At 46.8% G+C, this 18401-nt stretch overlaps 1 protein-coding gene across 6 annotated transcripts in view; it reads right to left on the bottom strand.

The window, feature by feature from the left end:
* NDRG4 (NDRG family member 4) overlaps nucleotides 1-3807 on the bottom strand; it is a 29906-nt gene extending 26099 nt beyond the window's left edge. For 2 of the 6 annotated variants that reach the window (XM_034425690.3, XM_034425691.3), the window contains exon 1: nucleotides 2958-3057. In XM_034425690.3, coding sequence (XP_034281581.1) covers nucleotides 2958-2994 — 37 coding nt within the window. In that variant the 5' untranslated portion in view covers nucleotides 2995-3057. Of the gene's footprint in view, nucleotides 1-2472; nucleotides 2593-2957; nucleotides 3058-3233; nucleotides 3530-3669 lie in introns of those variants that run through there. The other 4 variants (XM_034425695.2, XM_087877118.1, XM_034425694.3 and 1 more) reach the window with 4 other exon arrangements.
* Nucleotides 3808-18401: the final 14594 nt, after the last annotated feature.

Genomic DNA, 18401 nt, shown 5'->3' with positions numbered 1-18401 from the left:
CCAGTCACAGCCACACCCAGCAGGTCCACAGTACCCTGGAGCGGAGAGAGCATTTCACTAGGAGTGCAGGAACCTTGGAACAGAAAGCCTGCACCACAGAGGCCCGCAGGAATCTACCATACACCTTGGCTTCTGTCTCAAAATGTGAAAAAGCTGTCATGTTGACAAAAGTCAGTTCCTATCCTTCAAGGGAGGAAGGTGTGTGGGTCACAGAGAACTTGTGGAGACCCAAGGAATGTGACAAGACAAGCAGAAGCAAAACTGGGGTCAGACAGACCCTCCCAGATGACAGTATGCTGTACGGCATACTGGTGATGTACAGTGATGTGGTGGGAATGCCAGCATGGGCCACGTAGCAGAGCTTCCCCATAACAGGACCCCAGCCACATCAGAGGAACGAAAGAGTATCTCCCAAAACAGCTCCCATCTCCTGTTGCTGAAAGGGCAACCGCTGGCAACAACCAGTGACTCTGACTGGGCCAGACAGGCTTTATTCAAAATTTGTGGGCTGCAAACCTGCCACTGAATACACCTTTCGAGAAGTTAACATGAACTCAAAATGACCATATGATTTACATTATTCTCAGAAATCAGCAAAATTAATTTTAGGGGAATAGTGAGAAATTTCCAAAACTGCTGAATTTGTTTTTTGAGAGAGTGAAACAATAAGCAAAACCTGGAATGGACAGAGATCTGTCTGTCAGAAAGTACTTAAAATCTGAGGTTGAGACAAAAAGCAAAGTGCACACAGCCCGCCCCCTCCCCTGTGCAGGAGGGGCAGGAGAGGGCTGAAACCAAAGGCCTGGACCCCATTCCTGAAGTGCATGCTAGGCAGGGCAATAGAGCCACCATTTCTCAGCTTCCGAGTGGGGCGGGAGTGTCTCAAAAAGTCACAAGATGTAGCTGGCATCTCTTCTGTGACCATTTTGCATCATTTTCTCTGTACCATTCTCTGTACAATGGTTAATCTTGGGATGAAATTTCATCACTAAAGGGGGATTTCGTCCCATCCCATTTCAGACAAATGACTGTCCAGTCCTCTTATTAAAAGCCTCCAGGGACAGAGCACCCACAACTTCTGAAGGCAAGCGGTTCCACTGGTTCTCACTGTCGGGATTCTCCTTATTTCTAGGTTGCTTATCTCTTGGATTAGTTTCCATCCGCTGCTTCTTGTCCTGCCTTCAGGTGCTTTGGAGAATGTCTCTCACATAAATCTGTGGAGGGTGATTTGCAACTTTCTGTTCTTTAATTCTCCTTTAACTTTCATTTTCATACCATGAGAAATGCTTTGAGGGAGGAGATGGAATAGCTGCAGAAAAAGAAACAACCCCAAGGCTTCAGTCCTTGTAGCCTTCCTTTGGGACTGTCTTCTTCAGGCAGAATCTGTAGACAGTCAAATGAGATCCCCACTCTGGGGGGCTGGGACTTTGTTGGTGAAAGCCCTCCTGCCTCTGGAACAGTTGGCACCTGAGATTAGTTATGTCCTCATACACATACAAACCCAAAGGAACACCCCCCCCCCCCATGGTTTGGAAAGAGTGGAAAGAGCCTTTTCAGACTTGCTTGATACTTTTTAGCTTTCAGTCATGATGTTTATTATTTATTGGTTTAAGGGGTGAATCTTAACAGCTTATTTGTTTTCTCTCATAAACTGCCTAGAATCAGAAGAATATCTGACCCACAAATGGCCTTCAGGACAGGAGCCCCTATCGCTGGTCTCTGCACAGCTGGCCAGTGCTGACCTTCAGGTGCTCCCCTGCCTCTGCCCCCTGCCAAGTTCAGCCTCTGCATCCCTGCCCTGCCCTGTTCCTCTCCCTTTGGGCGGCTCCTTTATTCGAGACAAAGCCTGGCTTGAGGCGTCCACCCATTGACATCAAGGACCTGAGAGAATCGTTCTGGGGAAGGCAGGCTTTGTCTTCCCTCCCGTGAGCAATGTTAGTCCAGCAGCCCCCCTTCTCTTTCCTCCTTTGCTCCCCAAAAAGAGCATTTGGCACGACAGACTCTCGGATGCAGAGGAATCACTCCGGAGGAAAGGCAAGGTCTCCAGGCCGGCGACTCTGCGGCTGCAGTCTCGTAGCGCCTGTCCTTGCACCAAGTGAGGTTCCAGCACCCACCGCTTGAGAAACTCGGCTTCTCCGTTGACACCCTTTTACACCCAAGCGGTCGGGGAGCAGCCCTGCCAGCAACGCCCGCCGGCGGCTCCCCGCAGATCTTGCGGCACTGGCACATCCGAGCATTAAGCAGCCACGAAGATTTCCGGCCAAGGAAACCCGGAGCAGCCATTTATTTACCGTACTTATACACGCCCATCTCGTGGGCACCGGGAGCCCCTCCCGGGCCGGCTTCCCAACCAAGCCGCGGATGCTCTAGAGGAGCGGCTGCGGCTGCGGCTGCGGCTGCCGGGCATTTCCCCAGGGGGACCTCCCCCGCCGCCGCCACCCCGTCTCGCCTCCGGGACGCGCCTGCTCTGACCTTCCTGCTCTGGGGCGGCCGTTCAGTTCGACCCCTCCGGCCGCCAAGCCGGGCCTGAGCGCCGCGGCGGGCACTGGCGGAGGCGCCGGGCGGCTGCGCTTTAAACCCCCCGCAGTCGCCGCCTCGGCGCTCGCTGCCCTTGGCAACGGCTGGCCTGCGGCGGGGCAACGGGGGCGGCTCCTGCGCTCTCCCCTTCTCAACAGGGAAAGAGCCGCGCCGGCCACGCCGGGCCCCGAGCGGACAGGGCGGGGGCAGGCGAGCCGGCCCAAAAGCCCACCCTGCCTCGCCGCCTTCGCCGGCCCGGCCGGCTTTCGCCAGAGGTGGCAGGGCGCAGCCACCCGCTACTGCACCGCGGCACGAAGGCTCCTTCCCCCGCCCGCCCCTCCTAAAGCCACGCCGGACCCCCCGCCCCCGGTCCAAGCGGGACCCGGCCGGGCAGCCGCCACCGCCTCACTCATAGCCGGGCCGCCCGCGAGGCGCCTTACCTGTCAGCAGCTCAAGCTTCTGTCCCCAGCCCTTCATGGCGGCGGGCGGAGGAGGCTCTGCGAAGCCGGCGGAGAGGCACGCGGGCGGCGGGGAGGGGCCGGGCGCGGGCGGCGGGCATGGCTCCAGAAGGGAAGCGGGCGAGCCCGGGAGGGGCTCCAAGCGCCGCCGCCAGCCACCTTGCACGCCCTGCGGGGCGCCCTAACGGCGGGCCCGAGTCCCGAAGGTCCTTCCCGAGCGGGGGGCGGCGGGGGGGGGGCGAGCGCGGGGCCACTTACGGGCTGCGGGCGAGGCTGGCGGAGCGGCGCTTGGCTGCTTGCTGCGCGGTCCGGCCCGGGAGCGTCTCCGGTTCCGGCTGCGCGGCTCTCCCGGCCGCTTCGGGGAGGAGCTTCCCTGACCGGCTCCCTCCGGATCGGCGCTGCGCGGGGCGGGAGGTCGTGCGGGCGGGGTGGGGAGGCGCCGAGGGGTGGGGGCTGCGCGGAGGCGGCGTGACGCGGGCGGCCCGACGGGCGGAGGGGGTCAGTCCGCGGTCAGGCTTCCTCGGCCTCGCGCCCTTCCCGCCCGGCGAAGTAATGGCGAAGGCCCGGGGCCGCGCTGGGGTCTCTGCGGGCGAAGGGAGGCTAGCCCGGCTACCCCCTTGACGGCAGGGCGAGACGCCAGGATGCGAACGACCAGGCGAAATGGTGGCGTCAAAGGGGAGTCCGGGACCCGTACCGCTTCTGGCCGTGCACCGTGGAGGGGCGAGGAGCCCCGGTACTCTCGGAAGAGCCGCAAACCGGCCACGAGACCGAGGTCCCGTCGGGCACTTAGCGAAAGGAGGGCTCCTTGGTGTTCTCTGAGCTTGGGCTTTTTTTCTTACAGATGTTTCATCACCCAAGCTGGGCAAGTGCAGTGATGACGACGACGCCGTAACACTGATGATGTTACCTGGTTGGGTAATGAAACGTCTTTAGGAAAACCGCCAAGCTCGGAGGGCGCCAAGGAGCCCTCCTTTCGCTAAGTGCCCGACGGGACCTTGGTATCCTTTTATTAAATTACTCAGCAAATTGCTTTATTAAAATCGGCACCTCAAGAAGGACTCAACAAAGAGTTCTGCGTGGCAGACCTTCCCCTGGGCGGGGTCTCCTCTCGGCTCTTCCCGGAGCAGCTCAGCACGTGCTTTCTCAGAGGGACCAGCCCCTACCCACCCGCGGCTCAGCCCGTGCAACCGGGCCCTTCGGGGCCTGGAGGGATCCCACGCCGAGGCCGACTTTCTGGGCCGGGCCTTCCTCCTGGTCGAATCCTGAGCAGGGCTTGCCTCCTCCAGCCCCGAGCAATGAGGAGCCATTGCTTGTCCCCTGCCGCCGGACTGGAAGCCTCCGATGGGCGATCCGGTAACCGGCATCGGCTCGCTTGAAGCTTTCGGAGGGCCACGTGGCTGAAGTAGCAGAAACATCCGTAGTCACCCACCCCCACACCGGCCGTTACGCGCCGTTAGCGTTTCTGAGACACACACACACACCTCGCGCGCATCTCTTTATGGCTCTCAGTCAATGCGGTTTTGAATGTTTAATTCAGCCAAGCCTTGTTTCCATAGAAACAAATGCATAAACAATTTAAACCCATTTATTTTAGCCAACAGCACCTTTGCCATACAGTTAGCTCCAACTGCTTGTTAGTTTCGCACTATTTGTCTATATCTTGCAATAATTCCCTCCTGATCTCTACTTTTTGCATCACAAATGACATGACAAGGAGCCTTGATAGTACAGGGGTTTAGTGCACCCTGTTATTAACACAGCTGCCTGCAATTTCTGCTGGTTCGAATCTCTCCAAGGTTCAAGGTTGACTCAGCCTTCCATCCTTTCTAAGGTAGGTGAAATGAGGACCCAGTTTGTGGGGGCAATAAGCTGACTTTGTATAAAATATACAAAAGTATGAAGGCTATTGCTTAGCGCATTGTAAGCCGCCCTGAGTCTCCGGAGAAGGGCGGCATATAAATCAAATTAAAATAAAATAAAAAATAAAAAAAATAAAAATAAAAAAAATAAATGTTCATTCTATGTCACTATATAATTATGTGATTTGTGTGGATATGTTAACTTCCCTCATGTTTTCATCATAAGCTAAAAAAATGACACACGTTTCTAACATTGTTGGTTGAGAATGCCTTATTCTCATCTAAACATGTCCATTGAATTTTAATAGTTTTAATATCACCAAGAGCAGTTGTTATATAATTTTTATGTATATGTTATTGCATAGAGACTTCAGATTATTTTTCTGTCTTGCATAGTAACCTGCACAGTCATTTTGGGTGGCCTCCAAATCCAGTAAGTATATATAAATATATATGAAATTTAACATTCTACATCCCCATCTTAGTCACTGTTTAATGTTAAATCATTTATAGCATTTCTTTCAATTTCATTATTTGACACATCACTCCAGCCCTTGTAGAGTTGACTTTCAGGGTTGCAATGGTGGACTGAAGATGGCTCCACTTTTGCATTGCTGATGACAGCAGCAAACTGAGAAACTGGTGAATAGATCAGCTCCTCAGAATTCCTCCCTGGATCGAGGATAAGGATTACCCACACAAGTTTACTCTATAGAATCTCCCTGAGAAGTTATTGTAAAATACCGATCTCCAGCAGTTTGGGGAGCTGGAACAAATCATTTATTTTTTTTAAAAAAATTAATCCCATCTTAATTATTTTCAGAACTATGGCAGCAAACATACCCAGTACACTTTCTTCCTCCTAAGTTTCTTCCTATTTCCTCCTATTTTCCCCACAACAACTACCCTATGAGGTCAGTTAAGAGAGAGCGGCTGGTCCAAAGTCACCCAGCCAGCTTTCCTGTCTAATGCAGAACCCACAGGCTCCTGGCTTCTAGCCTAGTGCTTTAACAATGAGATCAAATTGGTTAATTGCCAGTTAGCAAACAGCCAAATTAACCAAATTGGCTAAGCTGTGATTCAACATCTTCAAAGGGACCCTGGATTTGCACCCTTTCTCTCCTAACTGCTTTAGAAAGCTGCTTATTGGTCATTTTGTAGAGGTTAAGAACCATCCAAAGGGCAAGTTTTATTACACAAGGACAATCTTCTTCCACAGAAGAAAGACATTCTATATAGATTCAAGGTTTAAAAACAGTAGCTTTAATTTTTGGAAAACAGCAAAAGGGGGACTACAATGTGGATTTGGGAAGTTAAGGGGCTAGATGGGCTTGAAAGAATATTTATTGTGGAGTGTTTAAAATTTTATAAATATATTCTTTTGAAATCAATTTTGAAATTGTAAGAACTTTCCTCCTGTGGGAAAGTTTGGTTGGCTGGAAAATAAGAGGGTACTTTGAAGGTTGACTAGAAGGAACCGGAGAGAACTAAGGATTGTAATTAAAGGAGAAGAGACCCATTAATGTAACGGAGCAACAGTATTTGACTATAGAAGAAATAAAGGCTGCTAAGAAGGAGGCACTACGAAATCACTTATAGGATTATCTGTTACTATAACAGAGGATAAAGAAGAACAGATTTCATTGGATACAACAGAGGCTCAGACTGATTTGAGTGGGTATTTGGACTTTTAAAAAATGCCAGATTACAAAAATGACATGGAAAAAGATGCTGTGGAGCCAAACATTGATTTTAAAATGCCAAGAATATAAGAGTGATATGAAAAATATGCCACAATGGATTTACAAATTAAACAGCTGGTGACTTATCGAAGGGGACATACAAATAATAAACCAGAAGAATGATCTGGAAACTTTCTTATCTTGGATTTATCAAGGGGAATATGTTAAACTACTGAAGTTGTTCCTCAATGGAGACAAAGAGAAAATGATAAGAATCAACTTGTGTGACATTATTTTATTTATTTATTTATTTATTTATCAAATTTCTATACCGCCCTACTCCCGAAGGACTCAGGGCGGTGAACAGCCAAGATAAAATACAGATAATACAAATATTAAAAATCCCTTAAAATTATTAAATATTTTGGCCAAAACACAGATTAAAACACCCAATTTATAAAATCACGAATTAAAAATTTAAAAGAGGAGAGTTAGGCCAGGCCAGCCTGCTGAAATAGAAGTTTTGAGAGCACGGCGAAACGTGCGCAGGTCCGGGATCCTCCGTATCTCTGGGGGGAGCTTGTTCCAGATGGTAGGTGCCCCCACAGAGAAGGCTCTCCCCCTGGGGGCCGCCAGTCGACACTGTTTGGCCGACAGCACCCTGAGGAGCCCCTCTCTATGGGAGCGTACTGGTTGGTGAGAGGCTATTGGTAGCAGAAGGCAGTCTCATAAATACCCCAGGCCGATGCCAAAGGTGGTAACCAAAACCTTGAAGCGCACCCGGAAGACCACCGGGAGCCAGTGCAGCTCACGCAGGAGGGGGGTCATGTCGCTCCCATAACCACCCGTGCGGCCGCATTCTGGACCAGCTGGAGCCTCCGGGTGCTCCTCAAGGGGAGCCCCATGTAGAGAGCATTGCAGTAGTCCAAGCGGGAAGTAACGAGAGCATGAGTGACCATATTTAACGAGTCCCGATCCAGAAAGGGACACAACTGGTGAATCAGGCGAACCTGATAAAAAGTCCCCCTGGCCACGGCTGTCATGTGCTCTTCTAAAAACAGCCGTGAGTCCAGGAGGACACCCAAGTTGCGAACCCTCTCCGTGGGGGCCAATGACTCGCCCCCAATAGTCAGTGATGGCACCAACTGACTATATCGGGATGTCGGAAATCACAGCCACTCGGTCTTGGATGGGTTGAGCCTGAGTCTGTTTCTCCCCATCCAGATCTGCACGGCCTCCAGGCACCGGGACACCATTTCAAGGGCATCATTGGGGTGGTCCGGGGTGGAGATGTACAGCTTAGTATCATCAGCGTACTGATGGTACTTCACCCCAAAACCACGGATGATCTCACCCAGCGGCTTCACATAAATGTTGAACAGAAGGGGCAGCAGGGAAGACACCCTCACTCAAAGAAGCATTTATAATCCCCTGGAGCCAGCCTCGTGTAACCTCCCGAGAGGCCAGCACCAACCAGGAGGGACACGGGTCCAGTAAACATGTGGCTGCGCTCAGTCTGCCCAGTATCCTGTCCACGTCTTCGGGCGTCACAGAATCAAACTCTTCCCAGATAATACTCACAAGACCTGCCTCTGTCCTCCTCGCTGAATCGACCCAGTCAGAGTCCACGTGTTCCTGAATCTGAGCGATTTTGTCATACAGATATTGTACAAAATCCTCGGCTCTACCCTCCAAGGAGTCCTTCTGCGCTTCTTGGTGGAGCAGGGAGCGGGTCACCCTAAACAGGGCGGCCGGGCGATTATCTGATGATGCAATAAGAGTGGCAAAATAGTTATACTTCGCCACTTTTATCGCCACCAGGTAGGTCTTAATATGAGACCTTACCAGTGTTCGGTCAGATTTAGAATGGCTGGCCCTCCAACCACTCTCCAGGCGTCTTTTCCAGCGCTTCATCTCCCTCAGCTCCTCGGTGAACCAAGGAACCAGGCGAGATCGATGCCGGGTCAGAGACCGCAAAGGCACGACCCGATCCAAAGCTCCAGCGGCCGCCCTATCCCAGGCGGCCACCAGCTCCTTAGTCGAGCCGTGTGCCAGAACCTCAGGAAATGGCCCAAGCTCCGTCTGGAACCTATCAGGATCCATCAGGCGCCTGGGGCGGTACCACCTCAATGGTTCCGCCTCCCTGCGGCGGGGTGCGGCGGTTCGAAGGTCAAAGCGAAGGAGGGAGTGATCTGACCATGACAAGGGCTCAATCACTATATCCCCTGTCTCAAGATCACTCAACCACTGACCAGAGACAAAAACCAGGTCTAGCGTGTTTCCCCCCGTGTGAGTAGGGCCATGAACTAACTGGATCAGGTCCATGGCCGTCATGGAAGCCATGAACTCCCGAGCCACCTCAGACGCCTCACCGACGGATGGCAGGTTAAAATCCCCCATGACCGTAAGTTTGGGGGTGTCAACCGCCACTGCGGCTATAACGTTGAGCAGCTCGGGCAGGGCTGCCATCATGTGGCAGGGAGCCAGGTACGTAACCAGCACGCCCATCCGCACCCCATGACCCCACTTCACAAGGAGGGACTCACAACCAGCTGTCTGAGGAACAGTGGCCTCCCTTGGACCAAGACCTTCTCTAATGACAACCGCCACCCCCCAGCCCCTCCCCTGTGTCCTCGGCTGATGGAATGCGCGGAAACAGGTGAGCACATCTCAACGAGGCCCCCCCCCTCCTGGCCCAACCAGGTCTCTGTAATACCCGCCAGGTCCGCTTCCCCCTCCTGAACAAGATCACAAATGAGGGGGGCTTTATTTACCACGGACCGGGCGTTGCACAGCATCAGCCATTTGCTTTTCTAAACTCCCAAAACAGAGAAGCTAGAACTTAGATGGGCAGTCTACTGAGCAGGTTAAGATTTTAAGACATCTAGGACTAGTTTTTCAAACCTCAGGAAGTAGAAATGCTCACCTGGACTAAGTATCCCATAGTGCATGGAGGACTGCATCAGTTGTACAAACTTACATATTTTCAGAGGAGCAGAGTTTATCCCGCTGCAGTTCAACTGTTTGCAGCTAAAACCTAAGCACAATTGGGCTCAAATATAACAGTATGTATATATCACCTTAGAAAGGATTCAAACAAAATTTTAAGGTTTATTTATTTATTTATTATATTTCTATACCGCCTTTCTCCCGTAGGACTCAAGGCGGTGTACAGTCAAGAAAAACATAGACACACAAACACCACAAAATTGCTAATTAAAATTGCCACTTAGTTTGGTCAATTAAATAAAACCCAGAATTAGATAACATTTAAAAAATCATTCGCATGTTTGTATGTTTAGCCCTGCCTGTTGGAACATCAGGGTCTTGAGGGCACGGCAGAAAGCACGGAGATCAGGGATATTCCGTATCTCCGGGGGCAGTTCATTCCAAAGGTTTGGAGCCCCCACAGAGAAGGCCCTCCCCCTGGGAGTCGCCAGTCGACATAATTTGGCTGACGGTACCCTGAGTAGTCCCTTCCTGTGAGAACGAACTGGTCGGTGGGAGGCTATTGGTGGCAAAAGATGGTCTCGTAGGTACCCAGGTCCTAAGCCATGGAGCGCTTTAAAGGTGATAACTAACACCTTGAATCGCATCCGGAAGACCACCGGGAGCCAGTGCAGCTCGCGTAGGAGAGGTGTTACATGGGCGTAACGAGCTGCGCCCATAATCACCCGCGCGGCTACGTTCTGGACCAGTTGGAGCCTCCGGGTGCTTTTCAAGGGGAGCCCCATGTAGAGAGCATTACAGTAGTCCATACGGGAGGTAAGTAGTGATGGTGCACAAGGCGTCCCGATCCAGAAAGGGACGCAACTGGCGGATCAGGCGAACCTGATAAAAGGCACCCCTTTTTTTTAAGGTTGCCTGCTATGTTCCAAATTACAATGTAGGAGAGCAACCCTCCCAAGTGGGGAGGAAAGCTTAAGCAGGAAATTAATCTGGACTCACTATGTAAACATAATAGCGCAAGGTCTGCCCCCCCCCCAATGTTGTATCTAGTCTTTCCCAGGTGGAAGCTGCCAGTCTGGGAAGGTTCCTGTAAAATAGACATAGAAATATGAAGTAGTTTGTTTGAATTATGCAAGTGTGGGTGTTCGCACCTACTAGATGGGAAGCAGGAGTCAGTAAACATGAATCTAATTCCTGGATAAATATTTTTATCTACTGTTTGAAACTGCATCACAACCTCTGCAGACCTGGATGAACTCACAGATACTGTAACATCATATGTCAGCTTCTGTGAAGACCTATGTGTACCCATAAGGAACTTGCAAATATACAGTAACAACAAACCTTGGTTCACAGCTAAACTTAAGCAGCTACCTCGTTCCAAAGAGGAAGTCTACAGAAAAGGTGATAAAATGCTGTACAATCAGGGCAGAAATGTATTAACAAGGGAGATCAGAGCAGCAAAAAGAAGCTACTCTGAAAAGCTAAAGAATCAGTTCTCAACAAATGAACCAACAAACATGTGGAAAACTCTTAAAAATATCACCAGCTACAGCAAACCTCCTTCCCAGGCTGAAGAAAATCAACAACTGGCAGATGACCTGAATGTGTTTTACTGCAGGTTTGAAAGGAAACTACATCCACCTAATCTCCACAACCCCCATCTCAGACACACCAACAACAGCCAAGCCTCCTGCAACTGACCCCATCCCATGAGGTTCACAACCTCTAGTGATCACAGAAAAGGAAGTGCAAGACCTATTTCACAGACAAAAGCCAGGAAAAGCTCCAGGCCCAGACAAGATAACTCCTTGCTTAAAAGTCTGTGCTGACCAATTGGCCTCCATCTTCATCTGAATTTTCAATAAATCTCTAGAGATGTGCTATGTTCCTTCTTGCTTCAAACACTACTATCATCCCAGTGCCAAAGAAGCCCACCATCAAGGAACTGAATGTCTACAGACCAGCTGCTCTAGCATCTGTTGTCATGAAAACCTTGAAAGTGCTGTCCCACTTAAAAACCATCACGGATCTGCTGTTGGACCCCTTGCAATTTGCATACCGAGCAAATAGATCAACAGATGATGATGTTAATATGGCTCTGCACTACATCCTACAACATCTTGAATCTCCAAAGACCTACACAAGAGTCCTCTTTGTAGACTTTAGTTCAGCATTCAATACCATCATTCCAGACACTCTTCTAACTAAGCTAAACCAGCTAGAGGTACCTGAACACACTTGTAAATGGATCATAAGCTTCCTAACAAACAGGAAGCAGCAGGTGAAGCTAAGCAGAATCACATCAGACAGGGGCCCCCCAAGACTGTGTGCTCTCCCCACTTCTCTCTGTATACCAATGACTGCATCTCCAACGATCCATCTGTTAAACTACTGAAGTTCGCAGATGACACAACAGTGATCAGTCTCATTCGAGACAATGATGAATCCACATACAGACAGGAGGTTGAACAACTAGCTTCATGGTGCGACCGGAACAATCTGGAACTGAACACACTCAAACCATAGAAATGGTGGTAGACTTTAGGAGAAACCCTCTCATACTTCCACCTCTCACAACCCAGTATCAACAGTAGAGACCTTCAAATTTCTAGGTTCTACCATATTGCAAGATCTAAAATGGACAACTAACATCAAAAACGTCACCAAAAAAGCACAACGAAGAATGTTCTTTTTGCGCCAACTCAGAAAGCTCAAGCTGCCCAAAGAACTGCTGATACAGTTTTACAGAGGAATTATCTGCAGTCTGTCATCTGCACCTCTATAACTGTCTGGTTTGGTTCTGCAACCCAACAAGACAGACGCAGACTTCAGAGGATAATTAGAGCTGCAGAAAAAACAATTGCTACCAACCTGCCTTCCACTGAGGTACCTGTATACTACATGAGTCAAAAAGAGGGCTGTGAAAATATTTACAGACCCCTCACATCCTGGACATAAACTGTTTCAACTCCTACCCTCAAAATGATGCTAGAGCACTGCACACCAGAACGACTAGACACAAGGACAGTTTTTTCCCGCATGCCATCACTATGCTAAACAAATAATTCCCTCAACACTGTCAAACTATTTACTAAGTCTGCACTACTATTAATCTTCTCATGTTCTCATCATTCCCATCACCCATCTCCTCCCACTTATGACTGTATGACTGTAACCTTGTTGCTGGTATCCTTATGATTTATATTGATATTGTTTCCTGATTGCTTATTTGTAACCTATGACAGTGGTAGGTTGCTCCCGGTTCGCACTGTTCTTGCGAAAATTTGGCCAAGGTCGCAGAACCGGTAACGGTGGCCAGGTGGCCACGCCCCTGAACCAGTTCCCCGGTCGCCGGTTGCTTGCCCCGTCCGCCATGCTTGTTGCCGCCATGTTCTTCATGCACGCGCATCCCATTGCCTTGCAAGTCCAATGGGATGCACATGCGTGAGGAACATGGCGGCAACAGCAGCAGCTTTTTCTGCCGGTACATTTTGGCGGCCTGCAGAGAAAGCGGCTGCCAAAGAAGCCTTTTCGGAGGCTTTGCCTGCTGCTTTCCAGCAGTTGCGGCTGGCTGGGGGCTGCCAAAAACTACAGTCAGCTTGCCTTCTGGAGTCCGGACTGTGGACCAGCCATGGAAGGTAAGCACTCTAAACAACAAGGCAGTGGTGGGTGAGGAAGGCGGGCAAGCTGGCTTGGCCATGGGGATTTCCGGGATGCCCCTCTGCTGCTCCCGCGCCACTGATGCCTGCAGCGGCAAAAGCCGTGCAGGAAAAATCCTTGGGAGTTCCGGGACTCCCTGCCGCCGCTTTGCCCCCCCCCCAGCTGATGATCTCAGCTTGGATCATCAGAGCCATTTAAAAGAAAAAAACTTTAAAAGAAAAGTTTTTTTCTTATAAATGGCTCTCACGATCCAAGCTGAGTTGACTGATTGGCAGAGGGCTTTTTAAAAAGTTTTTTTCTTTTAAATGGCTCTGACGATCCAAGCTCTCACGATCCCAGCTCAGTGATCAGGCAACTCAGTTGGGATCATCAGAGCCTTTTGAAAGCATTTTTTTACAACCTCTTCATCGAAGAGGTTGTAGAAAAAATGGTTTTAAAAGTAAATAAAAATGGCCACGCCCACCCATTACCCCACCACCACCACCAAGCCATGCCCACAGAACCAAGCCATGCCCACAGAATCTAAAAAAAAACATTTAGATTTCACCACTGAGGGTGGGAGAGAGAGAGAGGGAGTGAATGAAAGAGAGGGAGAGAAAAAGAGACAAAGAAAATGAGAGAGAAAAAAGAAAAGAAGGGAGACACAAAGAAAAAGAAAGATACAAAGAAAGAAAGAGAAAGAAGGAAAGGAAGGGAGAGGGGAAAAAGAATGAAAGAAAAAGACAGAAAAAAGAAAGGAAGGAAGGGAGAGAGAGAAAGAAAGGAAGGGAGAGGGAAAAAAGAATTAAAGAAAAAGACAGAAAAAAGAAAGGAAGGGAGAGAAAGAGAAAGAAAAGGAAAGAGGAAGGGAGGGAAAAAAGAATGAAAGAAAAAGAGAGAGAAAAACAAAGAAAGAAAGGGAGGAAGGGAGAGACAGAGAGAAAGAAAGAAGGAAAGAGGAAGGGAGAGAAGGAAAAAAAGAATGAAAGAAAAAGACAGAAAAAACAAAGAAAGAAAAAAGGAAGAAAGGAAGAGACCAAAAGAAAGAAGAGAAAGAAAAGGAAAGAGGAAGGGAGAGAAAAAAAGAAAAGAAAAAGAGAAAGGAAGGAAGGGAGAGAGAGAGACAAGAAAGAGAAAGAAGAAAGGAAGAGGAAGGGAGGGAGAGAGACAGAGAAAGAAAGAAAAAGAAAGAAAGAAAGAAAAGAGGAAGGAAGGAACACAAACCCTGGCACTAGATGTGGCTTCAGAAGTCGCTTTGAAACAGGACAGTAATCTAGGGCTGGAAGTGACCTTAGAGGCCATCTAGTCCAACCCCTGCTCCAGCGGGAAACCTTACTGGATTATTTTGGTGCCTCTAATAGAGAGGAAAATTGTCAGAAAGGAGAAGGAGTTTACTAGGACAAGGCTGCCATGCAGAGAAAGGCAGAGATAGTCCTTGTTTTGTGACCAGAATTGAGCCCAAAATTTTGGTTCCTAAGCAAGAGTGTTGTTAAGTGAGTTTCACCACATTTTACTCAATCCATGATCTCTCCTGGCTCTAACAGTCATGTGCAGGCTAGGGAAGTAAATCTTAAGGCGTGTGTAATGTTCTAAATGTACAGAAGTTATAGTTAAATGTGTGGCAGAAAGTGGACTCTGGGTGTGTTTTTCCAAATGTAGTAAGTGAGGTTGAAAATGTATAGTTTTAGAAGAGGTGTGTGTATGTGTACACACATATACAGTATATATAATAAATAATGTATCTTTTTGTGTGCCTGTACACTATACTATGTAATATGTATGTACACATATGGCATACATAGGATTAAATAGTATATTTTGGATGTTCAGTAGTAGTAAATAAATAGACAGGGAAATTGTATCTCGTTGAGGCGAGGAGAGGCCAGGCACCCTAACCATAACCCTTGACATGTGACGTCAAGCTGGCCACGCCTACCCAGTCACATGACCACCCAGCTATTCCCACCCAGTCACATGACCACCAAGCCATGCCCAGACATGTGACCACCAAGCCACACCCACACCGTCACATGACCACCAAGCCATGCCCACCAAATAAGCCACGCACACAGAACCGGTAGTAAAAAAATTTAGAACCCACCCCTGACCTATGACTATCATTAAGTGTTGTACCTTATGATTCTTGATGAACGTATCTTATATTTTATGTACACTGACAGCATATGCACCAAGACAAATTCCTTGTGTGTCCAATCACACTTGGCCAATAAAAATTCTATTCTATTCTATTCTATTCTATTCTATTCTATTCTATTCTATTCTATTCTATTCTATTATTGGACTGACTGAATATTGACACTCAGCTATAATCTATCAGGGAAAAGTATTCCAAAAAACCCCTCAAAATAAATAACCTCTATGATTTCTCCAATGATGCCATCTTAAGAGCTAGATCACACTAGATCAATATGAAGGTAAAGGATTTTAGATATAGAAATTCAAACAAATTGCTGCTTTCTCACAAATGATTTCAAATGACTACATTTTACTATTTAAATGAGCCTCATATTCATATCGCAGTTCCCAATTGTAGGGGAGCTTTATCCTCAGCTTGATTTTATGAAAAGAAAATAATTAGGGGGAACATGATAGCAGTATTCCAGTATTTGAGGGGCTGCCACAAAGAAGAGGGGGTAAAATTATTCTCAAAAGCACCAGAGGGCAGGAGAAGAAACAATGGTTGGAAACTAACCAAAGAGAGAAGCAACCTGGAATTAAGGAGAAACTTCCTAACAATGAGAACAATTAACCAGTGGAACAGTTTGCCTCCAGAAATTGTGGGTGCTCCATCCGGAGGTTTTTAAGAAGAGATTAGACGGTCACTTGTCTGAGATGGTACAGATTCTCCTGCTTGAGCAGGGGGCTGGACTAGATGACCTCCAAGATCCCTTCCAGCTCTATTCTATTCTAATGTTCTCCCCACAGCTGTTCTGGGAGAGAAGCCTGACATGCCCATTTGATTCAGGTGCTATAGAAACCACAACCATAGAAACCATGCTACAGGGACATTTGCCTATAGTGGACTCCCCCTTTTATTTAAATTTAAACTTCCAGGGTATTCTGATAATAATCACAAAGCTTTTCAAGAGATGCAGCTAGCTTACTGGATCCAGGATCCCTCTCCTGGATCATGTCTGCCCATCTATCAGATCTGGCAGGAGAGGCATCACATGACACACACAACCAGACCAGCTCAAAGAGTTTTTATTTTTATTTCTCATAAACATATTTAAATAAACATCTTTTATCCATCATTATTTTTTAACTTTCATTTTTAGTTTTTCAGGACTGCTCTTTTACCATTTACCCTCCTTTATTTTACCACAAGTTTTCCTCTTCTCCTCCCCTTCTCTTCCTACTTTCTTCGTTCTTCCTCTCCATCTCTTTCCTACTTCCCCTTCCCTTCCCCCACTCCTCTCTTCTTCCTTCCTTTCTCCTCCTACTTTCTCCTCCCTTTTCTTCCTCTCCTTTTCCCTCTCTTCTATCTCTCCATCTCCTTTCCTCTCTTCTCCCTTCCTCTCTCTCTACTCCTTTCCATTTCTCTTGTTGTTTCCCTTTTTAATTCAATCTAGAATGGTATCTGAGCAGCCCCGATTATCTATTTGCATCCATCTTCATTTCAGTTTTTTATTTGTTTAGTAATTACATCTGTTTTTCATCACTTTTGTAATATTCTCACTTTTTCCCTTCCCCCCACCCCCTTTTTCCTTTAGCTAGGCATTGTCTGGGTTTCTATTCTTCTAATTATTTTTTCTCTTTTTCTTCTTTTCCCTATCTTTTTTATCTCTGTACCTTTATTCATATCTCTTTTCAAACCAATCATAAAATTTTCCCCATGTCTTGAAATACATCGACTCCTCTTTATCTTTTTTTTTAAAGAAAACATAAAAACAACCATCATCCATTACAATTACAGAAAGTGTGTCGATCGGTTACAATTCTTTTGTGCTTAATCCCATATCCAAAATTTACAAGTTATTTGTCAATTTGTTATTATTCTCATTTAACATTTATTTAACAATGGCATTTATCCCCTAAAAAAACCATATCATATATTTTATTATTACATTTATTTCATATTTCATACTTCATTTCCATACTTTCTTATCTAGCCATGGATAAAATAAATCTCATACCATATAATATTGCTTGTCTTCCTGTTCTCTAATTTCAAATGTCAATTTACTCATTTCGGCACATTCCATAACTTTCTTAATAACTTCATCTTCCGTAGATATTTTCTCCTTTTTCCAATTTTTAGCAAATACAATTCTAGCAGCTGTTAAAACATTCACAATTAAATATCTCAGTTCTCTATTATATATTTCTGGTAAAATCCCTAATAAAAATATCTCTGGTTTAAAGTCAATGTGTTTCTTTGTCATTTTTTCCAACCATGTGTGGATTTTAGTCCAATATCTTTTAGCTTCTACGCATGTCCACCACATATGGTAATATGAGCCATGTCTGGTGACATTTCCAACACTGTTCTGATTTGTTCTTGAACATTCTAGCAATTCTCGTCCAAGGTAAATGCCACCTGTAAAACATCTTATATGAATTCTCCTTATATGCTGTTGACATTGTCATTTTATAATTTTGCGACCACAATTTTTGCCATTTCTCTAAATCAATTCCATAATCAAAAATTTTCCCCCATGCAATCGTTTCTTTAACTTGTTCTTCCAATTTTACCTCTAATAAATAACTATACAATTTTTTAATTACAGTCATCAGAACCTGTTAAAATTTTATCTAGATTAGTCAAATTACTATAAAAACCCTCTGTCTTAAAATCTTTATAATATCTAGAATGTATTTGCATATATGAAAACCAATCCATCTTTATCTCTTGTTCTTCTAATTCTTGCTTCGATTTAAGTTTAAGTTCACCCTTTTCATTTAATAATTCACTATATCTAACAATTTGTTCCTTTCTAAATGTTATTGAGAATGCTTCAATGGTTATCTTCAAAGATAACCAGACTAGAATTTTTAAATAATGATGTCTTTTAATCTTCTCCCAATTGGATAACAAAGACTCTCGTATAAGACTCTTTCATTATCCAGGAAAGAAAAACCCCGACTCCATTTTCATAGAGAAAGGTAACTTTTACTGGATAAGAACTGAATGCAGTCAAAGAAAAGCAAGGTCTGAAGCAAAGGCGCGAAAATCACATATACAAAGCATCCCCCCCAACTGTTCATCATAAATCATCCAATCCACAGGTTCTCCAGGAGTCATGTGGGAGCAAACGTCTGGCAGTGTCATC

This window comes from Pantherophis guttatus, chromosome 11, assembly GCF_059756535.1.
Source record: "Pantherophis guttatus breed Tessera chromosome 11, ASM5975653v1, whole genome shotgun sequence".
Classification (NCBI taxonomy): Eukaryota; Metazoa; Chordata; class Lepidosauria; order Squamata; family Colubridae; genus Pantherophis; species Pantherophis guttatus.
This window is presented reverse-complemented; position numbering and strand designations above follow the sequence as displayed.